The sequence below is a fragment of the Brassica napus genome, chromosome C1 (assembly GCF_020379485.1).
Source record: "Brassica napus cultivar Da-Ae chromosome C1, Da-Ae, whole genome shotgun sequence".
Taxonomy (NCBI): Eukaryota; Viridiplantae; Streptophyta; class Magnoliopsida; order Brassicales; family Brassicaceae; genus Brassica; species Brassica napus.
The window spans coordinates 467176-489481 of NC_063444.1; the positions used below are offsets into that span (position 1 = coordinate 467176).

General features: G+C 36.7%; 3 protein-coding genes and 1 pseudogene across 3 annotated transcripts; all 4 read left to right on the forward strand.

Annotated features, from left to right (window-relative positions):
• The first annotated feature begins 3981 nt into the window (after nt 1–3981).
• Nucleotides 3982–6121, forward strand: LOC106437203 (phospho-2-dehydro-3-deoxyheptonate aldolase 1, chloroplastic). Its single transcript, XM_013878119.3, has 5 exons — nt 3982–4560; nt 4642–4919; nt 4999–5275; nt 5380–5625; nt 5701–6121. The coding sequence occupies exons 1-5, from the start codon at nt 4060–4062 to the stop codon at nt 5950–5952; spliced, it is 1554 nt and encodes a 517-aa protein (XP_013733573.2). The 5' UTR covers nt 3982–4059; the 3' UTR covers nt 5953–6121.
• Nucleotides 6122–7566: 1445 nt separating this feature from the next.
• Nucleotides 7567–8778, forward strand: LOC106439392 (ras-related protein RABA4b). The gene is made up of 2 exons (XM_048744998.1): nt 7567–7904; nt 8108–8778. The coding sequence occupies exons 1-2, from the start codon at nt 7672–7674 to the stop codon at nt 8547–8549; spliced, it is 675 nt and encodes a 224-aa protein (XP_048600955.1). The 5' UTR covers nt 7567–7671; the 3' UTR covers nt 8550–8778.
• A 4484-nt stretch (nt 8779–13262) lies between these two features.
• Nucleotides 13263–14165, forward strand: LOC106358352 (ras-related protein RABA4b-like). The gene is made up of 3 exons (XM_013798120.2): nt 13263–13276; nt 13579–13777; nt 13874–14165. Exons 1-3 carry the CDS (start codon nt 13263–13265, stop codon nt 14117–14119), a joined length of 459 nt encoding a protein of 152 aa, XP_013653574.2. The 3' UTR covers nt 14120–14165.
• Nucleotides 14166–18756: 4591 nt separating this feature from the next.
• Nucleotides 18757–20432, forward strand: LOC125580498 (annotated as a pseudogene).
• The last annotated feature ends 1874 nt before the right edge of the window (nt 20433–22306 follow it).

Sequence of the window (22306 nt, forward strand, 5' to 3'; positions counted from 1 at the left end):
AAATCTCCAACCTCCTCCACTAAAACTCTCTCTGTATCCCGTTTCTGTGCAAAGCCCAAAGACCAAACCGGTTTCGAAAAATCGATCAAAGACTGTCTCCAATTCCCCGTCCGGAGAATCACTCGTTGACTCGGTGGTGGTGGAGCTCCAGTTTACATGGCCGCCGCCGTCCTCCTCCAGTACCTCACTGCTGCTGAAGTAAGTCTCCCTCTCGATCCAGATCTGATTTTGTTTTAGAGCTATAGCGAAAATCATTGTCTGATTTTTTAAAATTTGTGATTCAGGTGTTAGAGCTTGCTGCCAAAAAAAAAGCAAAAAGTCGACTATCATTTCCAGGCATCACTTTTTAATGGCGACTAGAAACGATGAAGAGTTGGGATAAGCTTCTCCCAAATAGCATCATCTTATATTTTTTTTTTTTGTTTTTTTGGAGGAATTTTGTTTGTTTTTTGTCATCGGTAGTAAGTTAGTTAGTTAGAGAGAGAGAGGGAGGGGGAGGGGAGAGAGTGAGAGAGAGAGGGGAGAGAGAGAGAGAGAGGGCGCGCGGGAGAGAGGGCGCGCGGGAGAGAGGGCGCGTGGGAGAGGGGGCGCGGGCGGGGGGCGCGCGGGGAGAGGGCGCTCCGCGCGGGGAGAGGGCGCCCCGCGCGGGGGAAAGGGGCGCCCGCGCGGGGGGAGAGGGGCGCCCGCGCGGGGGGAGCGGGGGAGAGAGCGGGGGGAAGAGGCGTGCGGGGGGAGGGAGAGGGAGCGCGGAGGGAAAGGGGAGAGGTGGGGAGAGGGCGCAGGGAGAGGGCGCCGGGAGAGGGCGCGCGCGAGAGAGGGGAGAGGGCTCGCGAGAGAGGGGAGAGGGCCCGGGAGAGGGCGCGAACGGGAGAGGGCACGCGAACGGGAGAGGGCACGCGGGAGGGAGAGGGCGTGCGGGGGAGAGGGCGTGCGGGAGAGAGGGCGCGTGCGGGAGAGAGGGCGCCCGCGGGGAGAGAGGGCGCGAGAGGGCGCGAGAGGACGCGCCAGGGGGGGGGGGGGGGGGGGGCGCGCGGTAGAGGAGGGTCGCGGCGCGCGGTAGAGGAGGGTCGCGCGGTAGAGGGTGTGGAGGGTCGCACGGGAGAGGATAGAGCGGGAGAGGGTAGAGGGTCGCGCGACAGGGGAGAGGGTAGAGCGGGATAGGGTAGAGGGTCACGCGAGGGTAGCGCGGGAGAGGGTCGCGCGCAGAGGTTCGCGCGCAGAGGGTCGCGAGGAGGGCGGATGACGGGAGAGGATGCGGCGGGAGAGGGCGACGAGTGCGCAGAGAGGAGAGAGCGGGAACGGGGGAGAGAGCGGGAAGAGGAGATAGGAGAGGACAGGAAAGAGAGAGAGCGGGTGGGAGAGAACGAGTGCGCAGGAAAGCTGCATGTGGGAGAGAGCACACTGGAGGGCGAGAGAGAGAGATTTGTTGTATATATATTTTCAATGTTTCTCGATTGTTTATCCTTTGTGAAATATGATTACCTTTCATATGTTCCATTTCCATTATGTTTGAGTGGTTGTGTGCCCCAAGATTATGTATGCTTTTCCATGTTTGTTCTGGTAAAAGGTTCATCCATTTGGTGCTTTGTCACCTCTATTTGTGATGCCAAACTTTTAATTGTTAAATCTGCTTCTGTTGTGGTTTCAATTCCGGACGTTAGATCAGTACTTGTAGATCAGTACTTGTTGTGCTCACTAATTCTCACTGTTCTACTTTGTTATGGTAGCAGCTGATTTTTAGCCGGTTTAGCCTTGTTATTGCTCGATGTAAACAATTTTTCCAGCTATATAGCCTAATGATTTATAAAACTGCCGTTAGATAAAATAAAGATGATGTGAAAAGTCATCAAATATAAGTTTAGACTAGATTTTGACCCGCGATTTCAAATCGCGGGATTATTTTCTAAAAAAACTTTAATTTTTGATATTTTATTTTTTGTTGTATTAACATTTTTATTTTTGGCACATATATACTATAAATGAGATATGTTAGTAAAATGAGATATGTTAGTGTAAATAAATCCATAAATGATTTAATGTTAAAAACACCTACCTAATAGCAATAATTAATTGCTTATTTATAAACGAACTAAACACTTATTATTTACAAATAATCTAAACAAACTTGTATATTATGTAAACAAAATTATTTTCAAAAGATTTGTTTCCTTATTAAATGAGTGAAATTAATTGAAAAGATCTTTAAAATAAGCAATGGCATGATAATGTAAATAAATTGAAAACTAATGGCAGAATCCTATTAGGGATTTTGCTTTAATAGTATAGATGTCTTGTTAATTTTTACTTATCGTTAGAGATACTATATTTCTTTTCTTTTTTCGCATTTATCTTCGCTTAGTTTCTTATTAATCTTTTACTACATAATTCTCTTTATTTTTTCACTTTTTTTGAGAAACATTTGTATTATATAACTGATTATGGAAACTAAAGGGTAGTTGTGTAATATGAAAACTCATCAACAAAGGTTTCCTGTCAATTTTTATTGATCGTTAGAGTTACTATATATTTTTTTGTTTTTACATTTATCGTCACCTAGTTTTATAATGGATCTATTAGTATATAATTTCTCTTTGTTTTCTTCTAACTTTTCTCGACAAAGTTTTGTATTATATTACTGATTATGGAAACTTAAGTGTAGTTGTATTAGGTAAAAATTCATCAAACATAGCATCTTGTCAATTTTCACTGTTCATTAGAGATAATATGTTTGCTTTATTTTCACATTTATCTCATTCTAATTGATTTACTAGTACATATTTAAAAAAAAAAAAAATTAAGAGAAATTTTGTTTTATGTGATTTGATTATGAAAGCTAAAGTGTAGTTGTATAATGTGACACATCGAGTATCTTAACCTGTCAATTTTTATTGATCATTAGAGGTATAAATACAATGTTTGTTTTGTTTTCATACATCTTTTCACTTAGTTTTCTAATTGATCTACTAATACTAAATATTTCTCTCTCTTTTCAGTTTTTTTTCTCTATCTAAAAGTTTAAGATAAAAACATTATTAAATAGTAACTGGAAATAATTATTTAATGATAACTAGAAATAATTAATTGATAGTAATTTTGTTTTCTGTTTTTTTAATCCTAAACAAAGATAATAATTCTATATATTATGTAATAGTAATTTTTCTTTTCTAAAATTCTGACCGAATTTTTTTTGAAATAATCTATTTGAAGTAATTTTTTAAAAGAAATATTAAATTTCCATTTTAATCCAATTGAAAAAGAAAACTCTACAAAAATAGTAATTAAAATAAATCTTAAATAAAATATTAAATATTAAATATTAAGCCGTCGACATTTATATGACTATACACTTAGGTTTGAATAAAAAATGTTGGTGTTGCAAGATGTGCCAAATTTTCAAAAAGAGTGTATGGATCCATATCTTGTAAAGGATTCGGCGGTGTTAGGTGATGACTGCAACATATACTCTTTTACAGATATCATATGCAACTTGCTGAGTGGTGGTGGATTTGGTTGGTGAAGGGCTATTCATGTCATTAACCACATTCTTCTCATCTTTATTTTGTCAAGTGTTTTTTTTTTTGGTCATTATCCCAATGTTTTGCTTAGTTTGTGAATTCTTAATGAGCTACCTAACAAAGGAGATATCATAAATGTCTACATTAAATAATTAGCGAATATATTGAAATATATTTTCATTCGTAAAGTATAAAAGTATATACTCCATTTTGGTTCCAAAACTCACATTCTTCAACAAAAAAATTAGGTAAAATTTTAAAATTTACATGTAAAACGTGTATTTATGTTATGTCCGTAAAGATGGAAAAATATCTCAGCTGCACTAATAGTTACGTAAATACCCCTCGACGGCTTCGCATCTCGCATTTTATATTTTTAGATTTATTACAGATCTGTCTGCAAAACTCTGAAAAGTCTTCAAACCAACCCCTTTCCGTACCCATCTCACTATAAATACCTCTCTCCTTCCACATTTCTTCTCTCTCCTCTCATCAACAGCCTCCATTGTCAATCTCTCTCTAGAAACAGAGAGAAAGAAACCAAATGGCTCTTTCCAACGCCGCCTCCTCCTCCTCTCTCTCCACCAGATCCCTCTACACGGGTCTCTCTCACCGTCACAGTAACCGTCAATCCTCCCTCCCTTTCCACCGCTCCGTCAACCTCGTCACGGCCCTCCACGCGGCGGATCCGTCCCGAAACGCCGCCGTTTCAGTCAAGGAATCCGTTTCTGCTGCATTGAAATGGACGCCGGAGAGCTGGAAGCTGAAGAAGGCTCTGCAGCTTCCCGATTACCCCGACGCCGCCGAGCTCGACTCCGTCCTCAAGACCATCGAGGCTTTCCCTCCGATCGTTTTCGCCGGAGAAGCCAGAAACTTGGAAGAGAGATTGGCGGATGCCGCCGTCGGCAAAGCTTTCCTCCTCCAGGGAGGAGATTGTGCAGAGAGCTTCAAGGAGTTCAATGCGACCAACATCAGAGACACCTTCAGAGTTCTCCTTCAGATGAGCATTGTTCTTACCTTCGGAGGTCAAGTCCCTATCGTAAAGGTTAGATCTTTCTCTCTGTTTCTAATAGTAAAGGTGAGATTTTTATTCGTAAAGGTGAGATTTTTATTCGTTTGGTTTTAGGTTGGGAGAATGGCAGGTCAGTTTGCGAAGCCTAGATCTGACCCTTTCGAGGAGAAGGATGGTGTGAAGCTGCCTAGCTACAAGGGAGACAACATCAACGGCGACACTTTTGATGAGAAGTCGAGGATCCCTGATCCCAACAGGATGATCCGTGCTTACACACAGTCTGCAGCTACTTTGAACCTTCTTAGAGCCTTTGCCACTGGAGGTTACGCTGCAATTCAAAGAGTTACACAGTGGAACCTTGATTTCGTTGAGCAAAGCGAGCAAGCTGACAGGTGAGTTGAATGAAACAAAGAAGAACAGAGTTTCCTCTGTTTCAGACTCTGAATGGTTTATCTTGTTGTTGTTGTGTAGGTACCAGGAGCTGGCGAACAGGGTTGATGAGGCATTGGGGTTCATGTCTGCGTGTGGACTTACCACGGATCATCCACTCATGACTACAACTGATTTCTACACGTCTCATGAGTGTTTGCTTCTGCCTTATGAACAGTCTCTCACGAGGCTGGACTCGACTTCTGGTCTCTACTATGATTGCTCTGCGCACATGGTGTGGTGTGGAGAGCGTACTAGACAGTTGGATGGTGCTCATGTTGAGTTTCTCAGGGGGATTGCTAACCCTCTTGGCATTAAGGTACTTTTAAAGGATTAGCAAAACAGAGTAGGACATGGAGTTTCTTGTGGCCTCTTACAATTGATTTGGATTTTGAGTGAAATTGCATTGACTATTTGATGCAGGTGAGTAACAAAATGGATCCCAATGAGCTTGTAAAGCTTGTGGAGATCCTGAATCCTAACAACAAACCTGGAAGAATCACTGTGATTGTGAGAATGGGTGCTGAGAACATGAGGGTTAAGCTTCCTCATCTGATCAGAGCAGTGCGGAGGTCAGGCCAGATTGTGACATGGGTCTGTGATCCAATGCATGGAAACACAATCAAAGCACCTTGCGGTCTCAAAACAAGAGCCTTTGACTCTATCCTGGTACACAACCTTCCATCAGCATAACATGTGTATATACTTTAGCTTTTGCATTTATTTATAATTTTTTTTTAACAGGCTGAAGTGAGAGCCTTCCTTGATGTGCACGAGCAAGAAGGAAGCCACGCGGGAGGTATCCATCTAGAGATGACAGGACAGAACGTGACAGAGTGCATTGGAGGGTCCCGTACTGTGACATACGATGACTTGAGCTCACGCTACCACACACACTGTGACCCGAGGCTCAACGCTTCTCAGTCTCTTGAACTGGCCTTCATTGTTGCTGAACGGCTTAGGAAGAGAAGGACCGCTACTCAGCGTCTATCTTAAGTTGCCGTTTTATTTTCTCTCTTTTGTTTTTGTGAGTTTGGTGTCTTTATGACCTGCCTCTTTAGGAGGAGTAAACCTTGCTTGAACCTTGTTACGTTTTGCTGTGTCCCAGACAATCTCACGTCTTTGTTTTTTCAATTTAATGTTAAAAACTGTATGAATGCTACTACTGTAAACTCCTCATTATTACATACAGTATCAACAAACTTGGAACTCGTTCTAACAACAATTATCTTTATGGCTATTATAGACTAAATAATCCAGAGTAATATGACTAACCTTGTTATTCAACAAGGCCCATTAACTCAGTAGGTGAGAGCGTCGTGGTAAGGTCAGCAGGTTCGAAATCTGCATGGGCCATTTTATTTATTTCTTTTAGTAGTTAACTGTTGAATGGTTCAAGATACTGTGTTTAAAACGTTAAGATCAGTGTTTCTAAAACCTGTCCGGCTAACAAACCGGAATTTTTTTGGGTCATGGGTCATTATGGTTCGAGCGGATCTGAACCGGGTTCGATCGGGTTTACTTAGTTAAACTAAATTTAATGATATTTTATAAATAATATGCATATTCTTAAAAAAATAGATCATATCAAATAAAATGTTTAAATAGCCGTAATGTGTAGAAAACTTAAAAATCACAATTAAAATCTAAAATCAATATGAAAAACACATTTAAACTTTATTCACAGATTTTATCATTCTAAATCTTCATCATTTAAAAAAAAAGATTATATATACATTAGGTAAAAATTAGATTTTGAAATACAAATTTCACAAACGTAAATGTTTCCATTATTTAAAGTCTTCAAAACAAGTGATCATGAAATAAAATTTAAACAAAGTGAGAAGTAGATAAAAAACAATATCTTGACGTGAATATTAAACTGTGTGAATCTTGTAATTTATGAGTTGTAGAGACGACTAAAGAAAAAAACGAGAGACAATACTTTATTAATCTTTGATAAATCTTATTTTTACTTTAAAAAAAAAGAAAAACTAATTGTTTGATTAACAAAATTTTGGCTTACATATGAACCAGAGTTTGGTCGGTTCATTGGGTTGCCGGTTTCCGGATTTTTGACGGTTCGATAGGAGTTTTTAACTGGTTCAATTTTAGTTGAGTTTTAGCATTAATCCAACCCGAAATATTTTTGGTTCATGGTTCAACCTGGTCTCGCCGCCGGTTCGGTCCGGGTTTACCGGGTTTAAAAACACTGGTTAAGATCAACTTCACAATGGCCCATTTAGCTTCAGGTGGTGCGAAACCTGCATTAAACTATTTTTCACAAAGATTTTTATATTTCTTCAATATTGTTTTTTCTTTGAAATAGATACGAAAAGAAAAAACAATCCGGCGCCGACGCATTCGGGACCCACCACTAATCATTAATTATCGTGCCCGCTCACTTTAATCCAAAATCTCATCTCCTGTATAGCTCTTCACTCTGGTCCACTGCGCCGCACCACTTACGTCCTTCATCTTTGTTTCTCGATTCCGACCACGTGAAACATTAAACACAACGGCGTCCCACGTGTCAAAATCGCAGCTCTTGTCACTCTCGCTCACCGAAGACTCTCGCGCAGTAGATCACAGTAGGCAGTAATTAAAACTCAAATCAATCAACCACCAACTAATTTAACAGCTAGAGAGAGAGAGAGAGAGAGAGAGAGAAAATAAAACTTTGAAAATAATAATTCGCCGCCTACGACGAAGAAAATGGCCGGAGGAGGCGGATACGGCGGCGCATCGGGAAAAGTCGATTACGTGTTCAAGGTCGTTCTGATCGGCGATTCAGCAGTTGGGAAATCGCAGCTGCTAGCTCGATTCGCTAGAGACGAGTTCAGCTTGGACTCCAAAGCCACAATCGGCGTCGAGTTTCAGACTCGTACCCTCACCATTGAAGAGAAGAGCGTCAAGGCTCAGATCTGGGATACCGCCGGTCAAGAAAGGTACACACTGCTTTCTCTAGATCTCGCCGGATCTGTAAGCGACTAGAGTTTGACTAGAGCTGATGTGTTTAGATTAAGACATTGGGTATGTTAGCAAGTGGTGTAGGTTAGCAGTTAGTTGTACAGTTACGGTGTAAGTTAGCTAATGGAAACATAATGTACAGTAAGATTAATGCATGATTCTTTGGTTTGATTTGGAACAGATACAGAGCGGTTACGAGCGCTTACTACAGAGGAGCAGTTGGTGCGATGCTTGTTTATGATATTACCAAGCGTGAGACCTTTGACCACATCCCTCGTTGGCTTGAAGAATTGCGAGCGCATGCTGATAAGAACATTGTGATCATCCTCATTGGTAACAAGTCTGATCTCGAGGATCAGAGAGCTATTCCCACCGAAGACGCCAAAGAGTTTGCGGAGAAGGAAGGTCTTTTCTTCCTCGAGACGTCTGCATTGAACGCGACCAATGTGGAGAACTCCTTCAACACTCTGATGACGGAGATCTTCAACACGGTTAACAAGAAGAGTCTCTCATCTGTTGGTGAGTCAAATAACCCTGGTTCGTTGGCTGGTCAGAAGATTGTCATCCCAGGTCCAGGACAGGAGGTTCCCGCTAAGACCAGCACGTGCTGTAGTTCTGCTTGATCTGTGTCTTTTACAAAAGCAAAATTCATTTGTCCCGTCCGCCTCCCTTTGAACTATAGTTTGATAGAGAATGCTTACTTACTTTGATTTGTATATTCTTTTGGGAATCTGGCTTGTTGTTGCTTGCTTGCTTGGTTCATTAAACAATTGTGCAATTAGTCACCGATAGAGAGTGTATTGGAGAACAAATAGCTTTTTGAATTTGAAATGTTAAACATCATTCTTCACATATGTCACTCTTCAAGCTGTCTTTGATTGAAATACATGAAACTAAGAGTCTTGTGTTGTTTATCTTAATGATGTAAAAAGCTTTAAGCTGTCTCCTTATTACTACTCCCAGCTTTTCTTTATGTAAGTCTCTGGATAAGTTGGTCGCAGTCCACTGTTGTGACCATAACGGTTAAGATGGCTTTGACTTTCCAACATCCAATGGCTATTGTTGATGAATTCACTTTGACTGCTTCAGACCCGTCGTTCTGGGTACCTGGAGGAACCAAGAAAAAAACAAAAGTGTCTTCTTAAATCCACCATTGTTGCATGAGTATTTGCTTGGTCATGTAGGGAACGATCACAGGCAATCCCTCTGATGTTATGCGGAATGAGCAAGAGTTGCCTTCACATTCTCTTGCTGATTGTTTCTCCTGCATTTTCGGTCAGTTATAAACTTAATATTAACCAATATTATACTTCTGAGATGTGGTGATTACCTTAATCTTCTGCCCAACCGCAAGGTTAAGCTCAAGAACATCCTTCACCAATCTTGAAACATAGTAAATCCTCTTCACGTTGCCTTCGTTGCTGAAGAAACAAGAACTAGGATGTACGCAGATCAATCATTTTAACAAGTACTCTTATTAAAAATCTATTGAACAAACTCCACAAGCATTGTTCAATCAGGTTTACAAGATCACACACATACTTGTTTCTCGACTGATCAATTTCTAACTACCCTTGAGACTCAAGCCAACACACACGTTGCTTGATCTCTACGTAACAACCCAAGAACCCCTTCTTGATCTTGAAGGCTATAGACTCTTCTTCTCTTTTGTGGAAGACCTAACCTTCACCTCATGTCTCATGTCCCTTTTATACTTCTTGCCACATTCGACTCTCGAATATTGACTTTCCTTAAAATCACGTCGCCATATATTAATTGTCTTGATATGGAAATCTCAACAACTTCCTGGATCATGCAAAATCTTGATGACCGTTGAGAGGAAAAGACTCATCATTGATGCCGTAAAATCTCTTGATCCCGTTGATCACTGTTTCATCTCTCAAGAAAACAACAGGGTCAAGGCCTTTCCACTTCCCTTTTTGCACTGGTGGTGGTGGTACTACTTCTTTACCCAATTCTACAGTGCCTTCTTTGCCGGTGCTTTCCTTCTCAAGCTTCAAGCCATTGTCTGAAGCTTCTTCTTCTTCTACAACTATCTCCTCTTTATTCTCTTCAGGTTGACTAACCACAGTATCAGAGACCTCTTTATAATTACTATTTTTCTTTGCTTCAAAGAACACATAGACACATTACGTTTACCTTTCATTTCTTAAGACCTGGTCTTCGGATAAGTTCAAGATGAGACATCTACAAGCTCAACAGATCATCCACAACTCCTCAGAATCTCGATTTATACTGATTTATACAACACCAGGAACCTGCAATCCAACAAAAAAAGATACCATCCGAAGATTTCAGCAATGGACCGTAAAAAAAAAAAAAAAAAAAAAAGAAGTATTGACGTATCAAAATGTTTTTTACCTTTCGAATTCTTCGCTTCAAGTCTCTCTCTATCACAAGTAGCCACCATGAAGCACTTATGCTGTATAAAAAAAAGAACAAAGTATATCAAAGAAACATAGAAAAGACTAATAACCTCTCTAACGATCCAATGGAACCTAACCTCTCTAACAATCATTCAAATAGACAGGACGCTCGCTAGTTTCTAATTGTTTCCACACTATGAATATACTACACTTGTCGCCTCAAAACGTGACGGATGTTCCTTATCTCTCTCTCCAGTCCAAACATCAGATCCATACATTCGATTCATGATGGCATTGCTGCTGTCCTCAACGCCAGTGTTTCAGCTTCTCCTTCAACTGGAAACACAGGAAAGAGCCAGTGGTCAAAGAATATTTTACAAAGTGTGAAGTTGGGTTTAATTAGTTGAAATATCTATGGAAACCTGAATACTTAAACAGCTTCTCGAGTCCATGTCTTTGCATATGTTAGCAACGAAGAGGGATGATGGTATCATTATCTTGTCTTGCGGTTGTTACACCACCCATCTTACCATTGATCTGCAGTCCCAATGACCAAGAGATTCCATCAATATATATACAATTTAAAAAGCTACACAAACTCTGCATCAAATACTAAACTGTAGACGATTACCATTGGGGGGTAACTGTAACAGCTTGCACAACGCACAAAGGCGTGTCCAACAAACACACAAAAGCATGGTGCTCTTCTTCCACATCCATCAGCTCTCACTCTCAAGCTCCTCCTGACCATCTCCAATCTCGCCGGCAAACTCACAAGATCCTTCCTCATCACATGATTGCACGGAAACAAACAAATATGCACATCATCATCACATGAGATTGCAAACAAGCAAAATGAAAAAAAAAAAAAAACATTGAAAACAAGAGGGGAAAACTGTATATTTGCCAAGGATTGATAGGAATAACAAAGCGATCTCATAAGTGTAAAAGTCAAATGGAACCTAACCTCTCTAACGATCATTCAAATAGACAGGATGCTAGTTCCTAATTGTTTCCACATTATGAATATACACATAAGCTTCTTCCATTTTCAATCTAAGAAATTATAAAATATTGCCAAGAACTGATAGGAATAACAAAATGATCTCATAAGTGTTAAGTCAAATGGAACCTAACCTCTCTAACGATCATTCAAATAGACAGGATGCTAGTTCCTAATTGTTTCCACATTATGAATATACACATAAGCTTCTTCCATTTTCAATCTAAGAAATTATAAAATATTGCCAAGAACTGATAGGAATAACAAAATGATCTCATAAGTGTTAAGTCAAATGGAACCTAACCTCTCTAACGATCAATTAAATAACAGGACGCTAGTTTCTAATTGTTTCCACATTATGAGTATACCACATAAGCTTCTTCCATTTTCAATCTAAGCAAATATAGAATACTGCCAAGAACTGATAGGAATAACAAAATGATCTCATAAGTGTTAAGTCAAATGGAACATAACCTCTCTAACGATCATTCAAATAGACAGGATGCTAGTTTCTAATTGTTTCCACATTATGAATATACATATAAGCTTCTTCCATTTTCAATCGAAGTAAATATAGAATATTTCAAAGAATTGATAGGAATAACAAAGTGATCTCATAAATGTAAAAGTCAAATGGAACATAACCTCTCTAACGATCAATCAAATGATAGGACGCTAGTTTCTAATTGTTTCCACACTATGAATATACACATAAGCTTCTTCCTTTCTCAATCCAAGTAAATATAGAATCTCCCCTTGAAAAAACCGGAAAAGGACAGATTTAAAAGACACGAAATTAGATACCTTGAGCAATGGGGATTCTCATCTTGTCTTCCACCATCTGTTATCTCTTGAATCTTCTTGGCAAACTTCTTCCTCTTTCACCTTAACTCTTTGCTGCAGAGAAACAAAACACCAACCAACAGTCAGGACTCACTCAATTTCTACAAATAGATCCGTACATTTTTCAATATTTTTGATCAGAGAAACTCATACCTCTCAGTTCTGAATTTCAATGAAGCGATCCTGCTTCTTCTTTGATTTTCTGCTTCCTTCCCACTCTCAAATCACTGAAACATCACCAGATCAAACAAGTCAGAAGACTATAAAACTAACAGATATTGAGTCACCAACGAGCTAACCTAGTATTGTTGCTGGTTGGCTGCTGTCCCCAGGACCGAAGCATTGGGGTCAAAGACCAATTCATTTGGATTGTAATGGAGTGTAGTGTAGACTGTGTAGTTTAGATCGAATGAAGAAGAATATATATATAGATCGGGGGAAATAATGTTACCGTTACGTTACGGCTAGTCATTAATCTAGAGTCTTTTGGTTGCCTTTTTAAATTATTTAGTTACGTTTCGACATTAATTTGGAGTCTTTTGGTTGCCTCTTTAAATTATCTAGTTACGTTTGGACATTAATCTGGAGTCTTTTGGTTGCCTTTTTAAATTATTTGATAATCTTGTCCCTTGGATGATAAATGCAATTTATTAGAATGCCACAACACATTAAATTTTTTAAGCAAGTAGTTTACTCGATACAGTGAATCCTTTAATACTAGCCCTCGGATCAAAACTTTTGCTTGATAGAATATGCTTATATTTCTAGGGCTACTCTAATTATATTTTAAATTCTGAAAAATGCATTTTTCTTAAACTACACTTTCTTGCATGTCATAGGACATTTATATCCTGATTTTAAGTTGTAGATTACAAATTTATTAATTTATTTTAAATTTGAAAATAATATTATAATTAACACTACTATAAATAAAATTATTATAATTAATAGTTTTATTGGTTTCAGCTATTCTTCGTGATCTTTGCTGGTATTTTTTCCATTATTGAAGTTACTGCCACTTGAATTGAATCTCATATATGCAGGTGATTTAGCAAAAAAAAAAAAAAAAAAAAAAAACGCATGCACGTGATGAAGAAAACATAATGAACAAGAAGTCGTTGGTCGGATATGTTCGTCCGGTGTTTTTTTTTTGAAACTTATGTTCTTCAGGTGTCCAGTGTCCCTCCCACATAAGTGTAGTCTTTCTAGATGATTCTCACATAAACTTTATAACATTCTAGGACATATTACATTGTAATTCTCACATAAACCCTAGTTCATATATTTTACTAACATTCTAGGACATATTACATTGTAATTCTTTGTACAGTTAGCTAACAAACACTCTGTATATATATAAGCTGGAAACATAGTGTACAGTAAGATTAATGCATGATTCATTGGTTTGATTTGGAACAGATACAGAGCGGTTACGAGCGCATACTACAGAGGAGCAGTTGGTGCGATGCTTGTTTATGATATTACCAAACGTGAGACCTTTGACCACATCCCTCGTTGGCTTGAAGAATTGCGAGCGCATGCTGATAAGAACATTGTGATCATCCTCATTGGTAACAAGTCTGATCTCGAAGATCAGAGAGCCATTCCCACTGAGGACGTATCAATTATATTAGAGAACCCGGTTTAGACTGGTTCGATACATTATTTATGTTAGATTGTATTTTGGTTTACTCTGATTCAAGGGTATATATAGGACGCCAAAGAGTTTGCTGAGAAGGAAGGTCTTTTCTTCCTCGAGACGTCTGCATTGAACGCGACCAATGTGGAGAACTCCTTCAACACTCTTATGACAGAGATCTTGAACACGGTTAACAAGAAGAGTCTCTCATCTGTTGGTGAGTCAAATAACCCTGGTTCGTTGGCTGGTAAGAAGATTGTCATCCCAGGTCCAGGACAGGAGGTTCCCGCTAAGACCAGCACGTGCTGTAGTTCTGCTTGATCTGTGTCGTTTACAAAAGCAAAATTCATTTGTCCCGTCCGTCTCCCTTTGAACTATGGTTTGATAGAGAATGCTTACTTACTTTCTTTTGGAATCGGGCTTGTTGTTGCTTGCTTGCTTGGTTCATTAAACAATGGTGCAATTAGACACCGATAGAGAGTGTGTTATTCGGAACAAATAGCTTTTGATTTTGAAAATGTTAAACAGCATTCTTCAGTTTATGTCACTGATCAGCTTCTAGCATGAAACTAAGAATCTTTAGTTTATTTTTGATCAAAAAAAAAAGAATGTTGAGTTTATCTTAGTGACGTAAAGCTTTAAGCTGTCTCCATACTTTTGATCTCATGCGTATGGGAGAAGATCCTCTTGTTGAAGTCTGGATGTCTGATGTGGGTTACTCACTCGCACGATCAATAAGACGTTTCTTTTATTTTATTCGTGTTCGTTGAAGTTTTTTTTTTTTTGGTTTTGGGCAAATGTAGAATCTATCTGAAGAAGCAAATATTGGAGTTGATCCATGGTGTGTCTCCGTAGACACTGCTAATAGATGGAGCAAGTCTTTTGCTAAGAAGAATCAGAGGCTCATTCCTACAACAACTGATCTTGTCGACGAGGTTTGGAAAAACCGTCCAGATTCTCAGATGAGTCCCGTTGTTGTTCATCCATTGGAATTTGCTGGCCGCTCTGCTTTTGATAAACTTGAAGAGTTGAGGTCAAAGCTTAAGCAAGATAGTGCTCGTGGTTATGTCATTGCTGCTCTCGATGAAGTTGCCTGGCTATACCTACTGTCCCGTTGCTCATGCTCTGCGTTTCTCTATGTGGACAAGAAGAAAGTATCCACTGAGGTCACCTTATATTTTTTTTGATGGAACTCATAGCTTTGTTATGTAAACTTATGGTGTATATTATGTAGGCAAGTGATTATTTCAAAGGGCTTGGTGTAGAAGTCCGTGAGTACACAGATGTGATCTCAGATCTTTAGTGAATCCTTTCTTTCAAGGAACTTTGACGAAATTTGAGATAAGAGATTTTGTGCGCATGTTGATGGAAATAAAGATAGAGAGATGAAATCTATATTTGTTTCTTAATTAATACATCTCTTGCATACAAAACATCAGACCTATTTATAGTCAAAAGACAATGACTAAATGCTTGACATCTATATGATGAGAAGAACACAATTATCACATCACTTGAGGAAATAAGGACGTGTGTGATGCTGAGTATGTAGTGGTCTTTCACAAGATTAGGACAAGTGTTCATAGAAATGAATAATCACACTTACAACATCAGGTGGTTTATTTATTTATTTAAAAAAAGAGTAGCTCAAACCGTGTTTATCAAACCGAAAGCCACATGGTTCATATGCTATGCAAAAAAAGTTTCTGTAAACTTAAAGCCAAGAGAAAGAGAACAAGAGAGCGCATGTGTTTTGCCTTCTATGCATTGAAAGATCTCTACCTCCTTTTGTTGATAAAGGGAGCGAGATTGAAAGGGTCATGACCATCGAAAATGTCCTCATGAACACCATCTTGGGCAACAAATTGGAAGAAGTGATTGACATTCAATTTGGTGTGAATAAAATTCTTCACTATTAAAGAAAAGGGAAAAACACAGAAAAATAATTTTGATCTAAGATCATGAGATATCATCATGGGACCGCATTATTTTTGATCTTTAAATGGGGAAAAGATAACTGTTTGGGGTTTGAAGATCATAAAAGGAAGAAAAGGATTAGCACGAGAAAAGGAGTGGAATCAAAAAATTTCTGGTGAGAATTGAAGAAAAAAGTGACGTTTGAGGCAATCGCCTTCATGATTGCCACATAACTGCTCTCCCAAATTACAACATAACTGTGGACTCATCATTTTTATTCAAATGTTATGACAAAATTCGAATTTGGAGATTTTTTAATTTATATTTTCCTTTTTATTTCTTAGAAAGTCAGTCGACCAAACATAGTTTAACAAAATCTATAAAAGAAAGGTAAATGGATGTGTCAAGGTTCTAAAAATTGGTAAACTCCATTCCCTTGGACAAGCGGTGCAGCTTCAACTCGAGGTGCGAGATCATTGGCAAGATCAACTTCATTCCCTTGAGCAAGCGGTGCAGCTTCAACTCGAGGTGCGAGGTCAATTCCATTCTCTTGGGCAAGCGGTGCAGACCGATTTTTATTTATTTATATTTTCCTTTTTATTTTTTTAGTGAGACACTCGACCAAACATAGTTTAACAAAATCTATAAAATAAAGGTAAGTGGATGTGTAGGTTCTAAAAATCGGTAGGCAGCGCCTAGGTGGAGCCTATCCGAAACGATTTTTAAAAAATCTGATTTATACGATTTAAATTGCTTTAAATTGTTCTGAATCAGTTAAAGTCGATTAAAAATTAATTTGAATTTGTAAAAATATGTTAAATTAATAAGTAATGTAAGTACAAATCTACAAATTTGTCTAATTTCTTATTTTTTATATATCTAATTTTGATAATTCATCGCTAATCATCTATAAAAATGCCTCGTTTAGCGATTATTAGAATATCTATCTAATCTATTAAAAGTGAAGTACATTTGGAAATTAACCCTTACTTCAACCAAAATATTACAGAACATGCCAGTGGCCTTAATTCAATTCTCTTTTAACCAAATATCACAACACGTGTTTCCTTAACCAACTTTAACTCGGTTAATTTCTTGAAAGTCAGTCAATATACATCCATAATGTGGTAAACTGCTATTATAAACCATGTTTATCAAACCTATAAGATAAAATTAACATATATCAATTCAACTATATTTCATCTAATATTAATCAAGCGGGTACTTCAATTATGTACTCAGATCAAGAAATTTAATATTAGATAAATTTGTATTTGGTTGCATGTAAAAGATTTTCATATAAAACTGCATACATACATTTGGTTTGTATAACAACGTTTTTGATATTCTTTAGCAAAAAAAAAAGTTTTAGATATTCCACATAAAATGTAATTCTTCAGTTATGTATTTTAATCTGTGGAATTTGGATCCAGTTTTCCGTAAAAAAATTTCATAACTAACTGCATACATACATATGTTTGTATAACCACATTTTTAAGTTGACAAAAAACACGTTACTAATATTACTTAGCTGAACAAAATATTTCTAAAATACAACTTTTGGAATGTTATACTCAACAGAATTTTCGATGCACACAATCTAAATCATTAATTTTGTAGAATCCTAAAATCAATGACACTCCAAATACGACTCCTATTTTTAAGCTACTACATTAACCAAATCGATATCAATCTTACCAACACAATTTGCATATTACTTTCAAACTTTTAAATGCAGTTTAATCAAATATGGAAATGTAAAAATACATTTATTAGTGTTACTTCAAAATATGTATATTCACTTTTCAAAAAGTGTAAATCATGTTTGACTAAATATACGAATATTCTTTTTTTAAACAACATCATAATGTATATCTTAAAATAGAAGTCACGACCTTTTTCATGTGTGATTTTTTTATTTAGACCATCCCTAAAAAATTTAATAAATTTTACACAACTTAATTATAATATCTTTTCATATCGTTATTTTTATTTGAAATATTAATAAATATCTTAAATAAATGTCTAACAAAATCTTTCAAATATCTTTTAGAATCTTTTTAAAATATATTTCAAAATTAGTTAATTAAATTTTTAATTATCACAAAGTATAATTAGAAACTAAATTTTAATTTAGTTTTGATTGTGAAATGTTTTTTAATTATACAAAATACTTTTAATAATATTTTAATGATAATAACAATTTTAAATTGATTTGATTTTCAAAATTAAATTTAAAAAACATTTTAAAATATGTTTTTAAAAATAAATATTCATTTCTATTTCTAATTTAAAAGTAAAAATATTTTATCTATTTAGTACATAAATTATGACTTATTTCATATGCGATTTTTTTCAATTTAGACCATGTAAAAGTCATACTTTTAAATGATTTTACCATGTAATACAATTAATTTAGACTACTTAAAAGTCATACCTTTAAATGATTTTACCATGTAATACAATTAATTTACATCTCCCTTCATAGATGAAACATTTGATCTTTATTCATATCGTATATATAAGATTTTAATCTACCGTTATTAACGTTTGTGTATTCCCCTGAGTTAAAAACTAATTCAGTTTATTATTTAAACAACTATAATAAATTGGTTTAATTAATCACTATATACCAAATTCTTTATTATGTAGGTTCAACTTAATTTGATTTCTACGTATATTTCAAATTTAGAAATAAAACAAAAATAATGTAAATTGCTAAATAATAATGTTTTCAAAATAAATTTTGTTTACAAAAATACAAAAGTTATAAATTTTATAGTAATAATATTTAACGCCACACAAATATTATTATAAAATTAGGTAATATATAACACCAAATTATATTAATATATCGATATATTTTATTGCATAAATTAATATATTTTATATTAAAGAAAATCCGCACGGCCGTGCGGTTCAAAATCTAGTAGGTGTTAAGAGGGATGAAATCAGTCTGAATTCTCGAAGGAAACTTCTTTTCGCTATTATTAATAGATTGTATTTTTCATCGTTGGTTTATGGGCCTCATGTAACTCATAGCAATTTATAGCCCATTTGGGCTTTTTAATGAATTTGGTCGACAAAAGAAAAAAGAAAGTTAAGTTGAAAGGAACGGCTGAGATGAGTCGGAAGGAAACTCCTTTGCCTTTATATCGAAGGAAGGGTTTCGTCGCAGAGGAACATTGAGAAGGGCAGCTTGGAACACCGATCCCTCTTGATCTGAAGAAGATGGATAAGAGTGTCTTTTACGGAGACGACGACGAGGAGTCAAGGGACAGTGGCGGCGTTGACAAGAGGAGCCGCCGAGGTAAGCTCCTCCTCCTCCTCCCTTACGATATGGAGGTGGAGACACTGAGTAGATTGCCTGGAAAGTCGCTGATGAAGTTCCTATGCGTGTCCAAGACTTTGGTCTTCCCTTATCCGAAGCCAAATATTCGTGGCTTCTTACTACGCTGCCAAGCCATCCCGTTTTGTAGCCGCTTTCACCAACAGTGTATTCGGTAAACCCGAGCATCTGTTCATCTTGTCGGGAGAGGAGGAGGAAGCTTCTTCTTCTTCTTCTTCTTTGGTTGCCAATCTAGACATGACAATACCCTCAGTGACCTTGCCTTACAACGGCTACAAGTATTCTTCCGTCCATGGCTTTATGGCTTGTAATGATGGGACAACTTTCATTATATGTAACCCTAGCACGCGGCAAGTCGTTTCCTTTCACTGCAAGGCATTTCGCACATCCTTGGGATACGATCCTGTTCGTGATCAATTCAAAGCGTTGACCCTGTTGACATCTGTGTATGATCATATTCATAACCCTAGTTTGATGATGTGCACGCACGAGGTTATAAGACTTGGAAGAGGAGGACGAGTAGTATCTCGTAGCAGCCAAGTTACCTCCCCGTATTATCTCCCTATGACTGTGGGACGATGCATCAATGGTTTCATGTATTATGGTGCTTCTGTTCCAGTTCCAAATGAAGCAGAGACTCCTCCTACTCCTGTGTTTGTCTGTTTTGATGTTAGAAATGAGAGGATACTAAGTTTTATCACTACGCCTAAGGAGGTCCTGGTTTGGAAGGTTTATACATCATTGATAGAATACAAAGGGAAGCTAGCTGTCGTTGTACCAAACTGCTTGGGATGTGCTTCTTCTTAATTTCGACCGTTTTAATCTTTGGATACTGGAGGATGTGACGAAACATGAGTGGTCCAGACAATCATTTCAGCTTCCCTTGCCTCTTCCCTTCACTCGTGCGCCCATGCATGGGTCAGAGATTGATCTCCCAAGGAACCAACAAGGCTGGTGAAATCATTTTCTCCCCAACAACTCTGCCAGGCCGTGCCAAGCCCTTCTATGTTTTCTACTTCAACACTGACACCAAGAGCGCGAGAAGAGTCAGGATCCACGGTGTCGCTGATACTGAAGAGTTCTGGAGCCGTTATGGACTCACAGGCGTTTGTTGCGCCTCTTTCTCTCCCCAGCACGCTGATAGTATTGCTTTTTTGTAAAATGTGTTTTGTTGATGTGTAAGAGAGCAGCTTGATAAACAAAACAAAACAAAACTCTGGGGATTTTTCTTTCTTATCAAATATTTATGCAGCAAACTTGTTTTTGTGATTCCTGATGGCTCGTGTCCGTAACGACATGCAGCTCGGTACCAGTTTGATAAACTGGTTAGGACTTGAACAGACTGTTCCTCATCAACTAGGTTAGAGAAATAGCTTAAAACAGATCCTGGGAGTACTTTACGGCCTCATTGCATCTGAATCAGTTTCATCTACCAGCTGCATCAGATGATTTGCATGTTACATAACCTGACATAGTACAACAATTTCTACCATTCTATCAACACTTTAGTGTAGCTGTTACCTTTTTATTCAATCTAGCAAGCTTCCTCGACTGTTTTTTAAGCTCAGTTTCGCTGATTTTACCTGGAAACTTATGTATTGAGTCAAACAGTAAAGGAAGGAGCCAAGAGAAATAATATAGGGTAAAGCCATTCATTACCTTGTGTTCCATTCACAACTGCATTTGTCAAGTCAAAGTCCTGAACACAAGAATATATTGTGAATACTTGGTACCATTACAGAGAAACTTCAACAAAACGCCAAGCTAAAAGAGTACCTCAGCTAGATAACCATATCACCACCGTCAAGAGCCACCACACCTTCATCTTTGTCGAACACCGCATCTATGACTATATCCTTAGGATTTTCTTCAATACATCTGAAAACACACATAGGCGAAAAACGATGTAACACAAAGATAAGAGATCGTTGATGGTTTTTTTCCTTTTCCTTCTTTATTTTTTGTTTATTCTAGTTTCACAACTCTTTACTTATTTCTACCTGTGCATTGAAAGATCTCTACTTCCTTCCTTATGTTACAGTCCAAGATACATAATTACTCTTTTGACAAGGGTGTATCCAATACATTTACAGTCCAGAAGCAACTAGAGATACAAATAATGCCTAACAAGTAACAAGGGTGTATTCAATTAGAAGTGCGCTAAAATGACAAATTCACTAGTATTCAAATATAATTTTTTTTTTAAGTATAGTGTTAATTAAATTTTTATTTGATAAACTAATTTAAAATCAAATTATCAGAAAAATTGTAGAATTTAAATGATACTAGTCTGGAATCTGAGCTCAACGTTTCATTTTATATTCGATTTACAAAATTAAATTAAACTAATAGTGATAAATTTTGAGATGATAACATTATGTTAATTTTGGCTTTTTGTGATGCTTATTTAAATTTTGGACCAAAATATTTTGGCTCTTTTAAGGAGATGATTGTATCAATTTATTTGATTTTTGTCACTTATGTGTAAATATTATATTTAATTATTTTATATAACCTATTTACATGGAATCTTTAATTTATCACTTATGAAATCTTAATAAATGTAATTAAATGTAATATAAAAATGTATAAAAATACTTGAATGAATTACGGCTGTTAGTTAACTAGAATCTCTAAATAATAAATATAAACAAATATTATACATAATAGGAAATCATTTAATAACCAAATTGTAATAAATATGTTTATAATGCTCTAAATACTGTTATATGTTTTATTGGACCCTTTAAAATCTAATGACAACTATTCATTAGTGGATACAAAATAGACTCTAAATTAATTGAATAGATAGTAGTTTTATAATGTTTTAATGGAGTTTTTAGTTAAATAACAAAAAATCTAAATCTCATTATTTGAGATGAGATTTAGAAAAATTATAGTAAAATTTCATTTTCTCCAAAACCTTCTTGAATATCAAATCATTTCAACAACTAGATTGAATACACTCCATCTAAGACCTTTAAAATCTAATGACAACTATTCATTAGTGGATAAAAAATAGACTCTAAATTAATTGAATAGATAGTAGTTTTATAATTTTTTAATGGGGTTTTTAGTTAAATAAATTAAAAAAATCAACATCTCATTATTTGAGATGAGATTTAGAAAAATTATTAGTAAAATTTTATTTTATCTAAAACCTTCTTGGAAATCAAATCATTTCAACAAATTGAATACACACTCCAGCTAAGCATTTAGATTCAATAGAGAATTATGTTTTC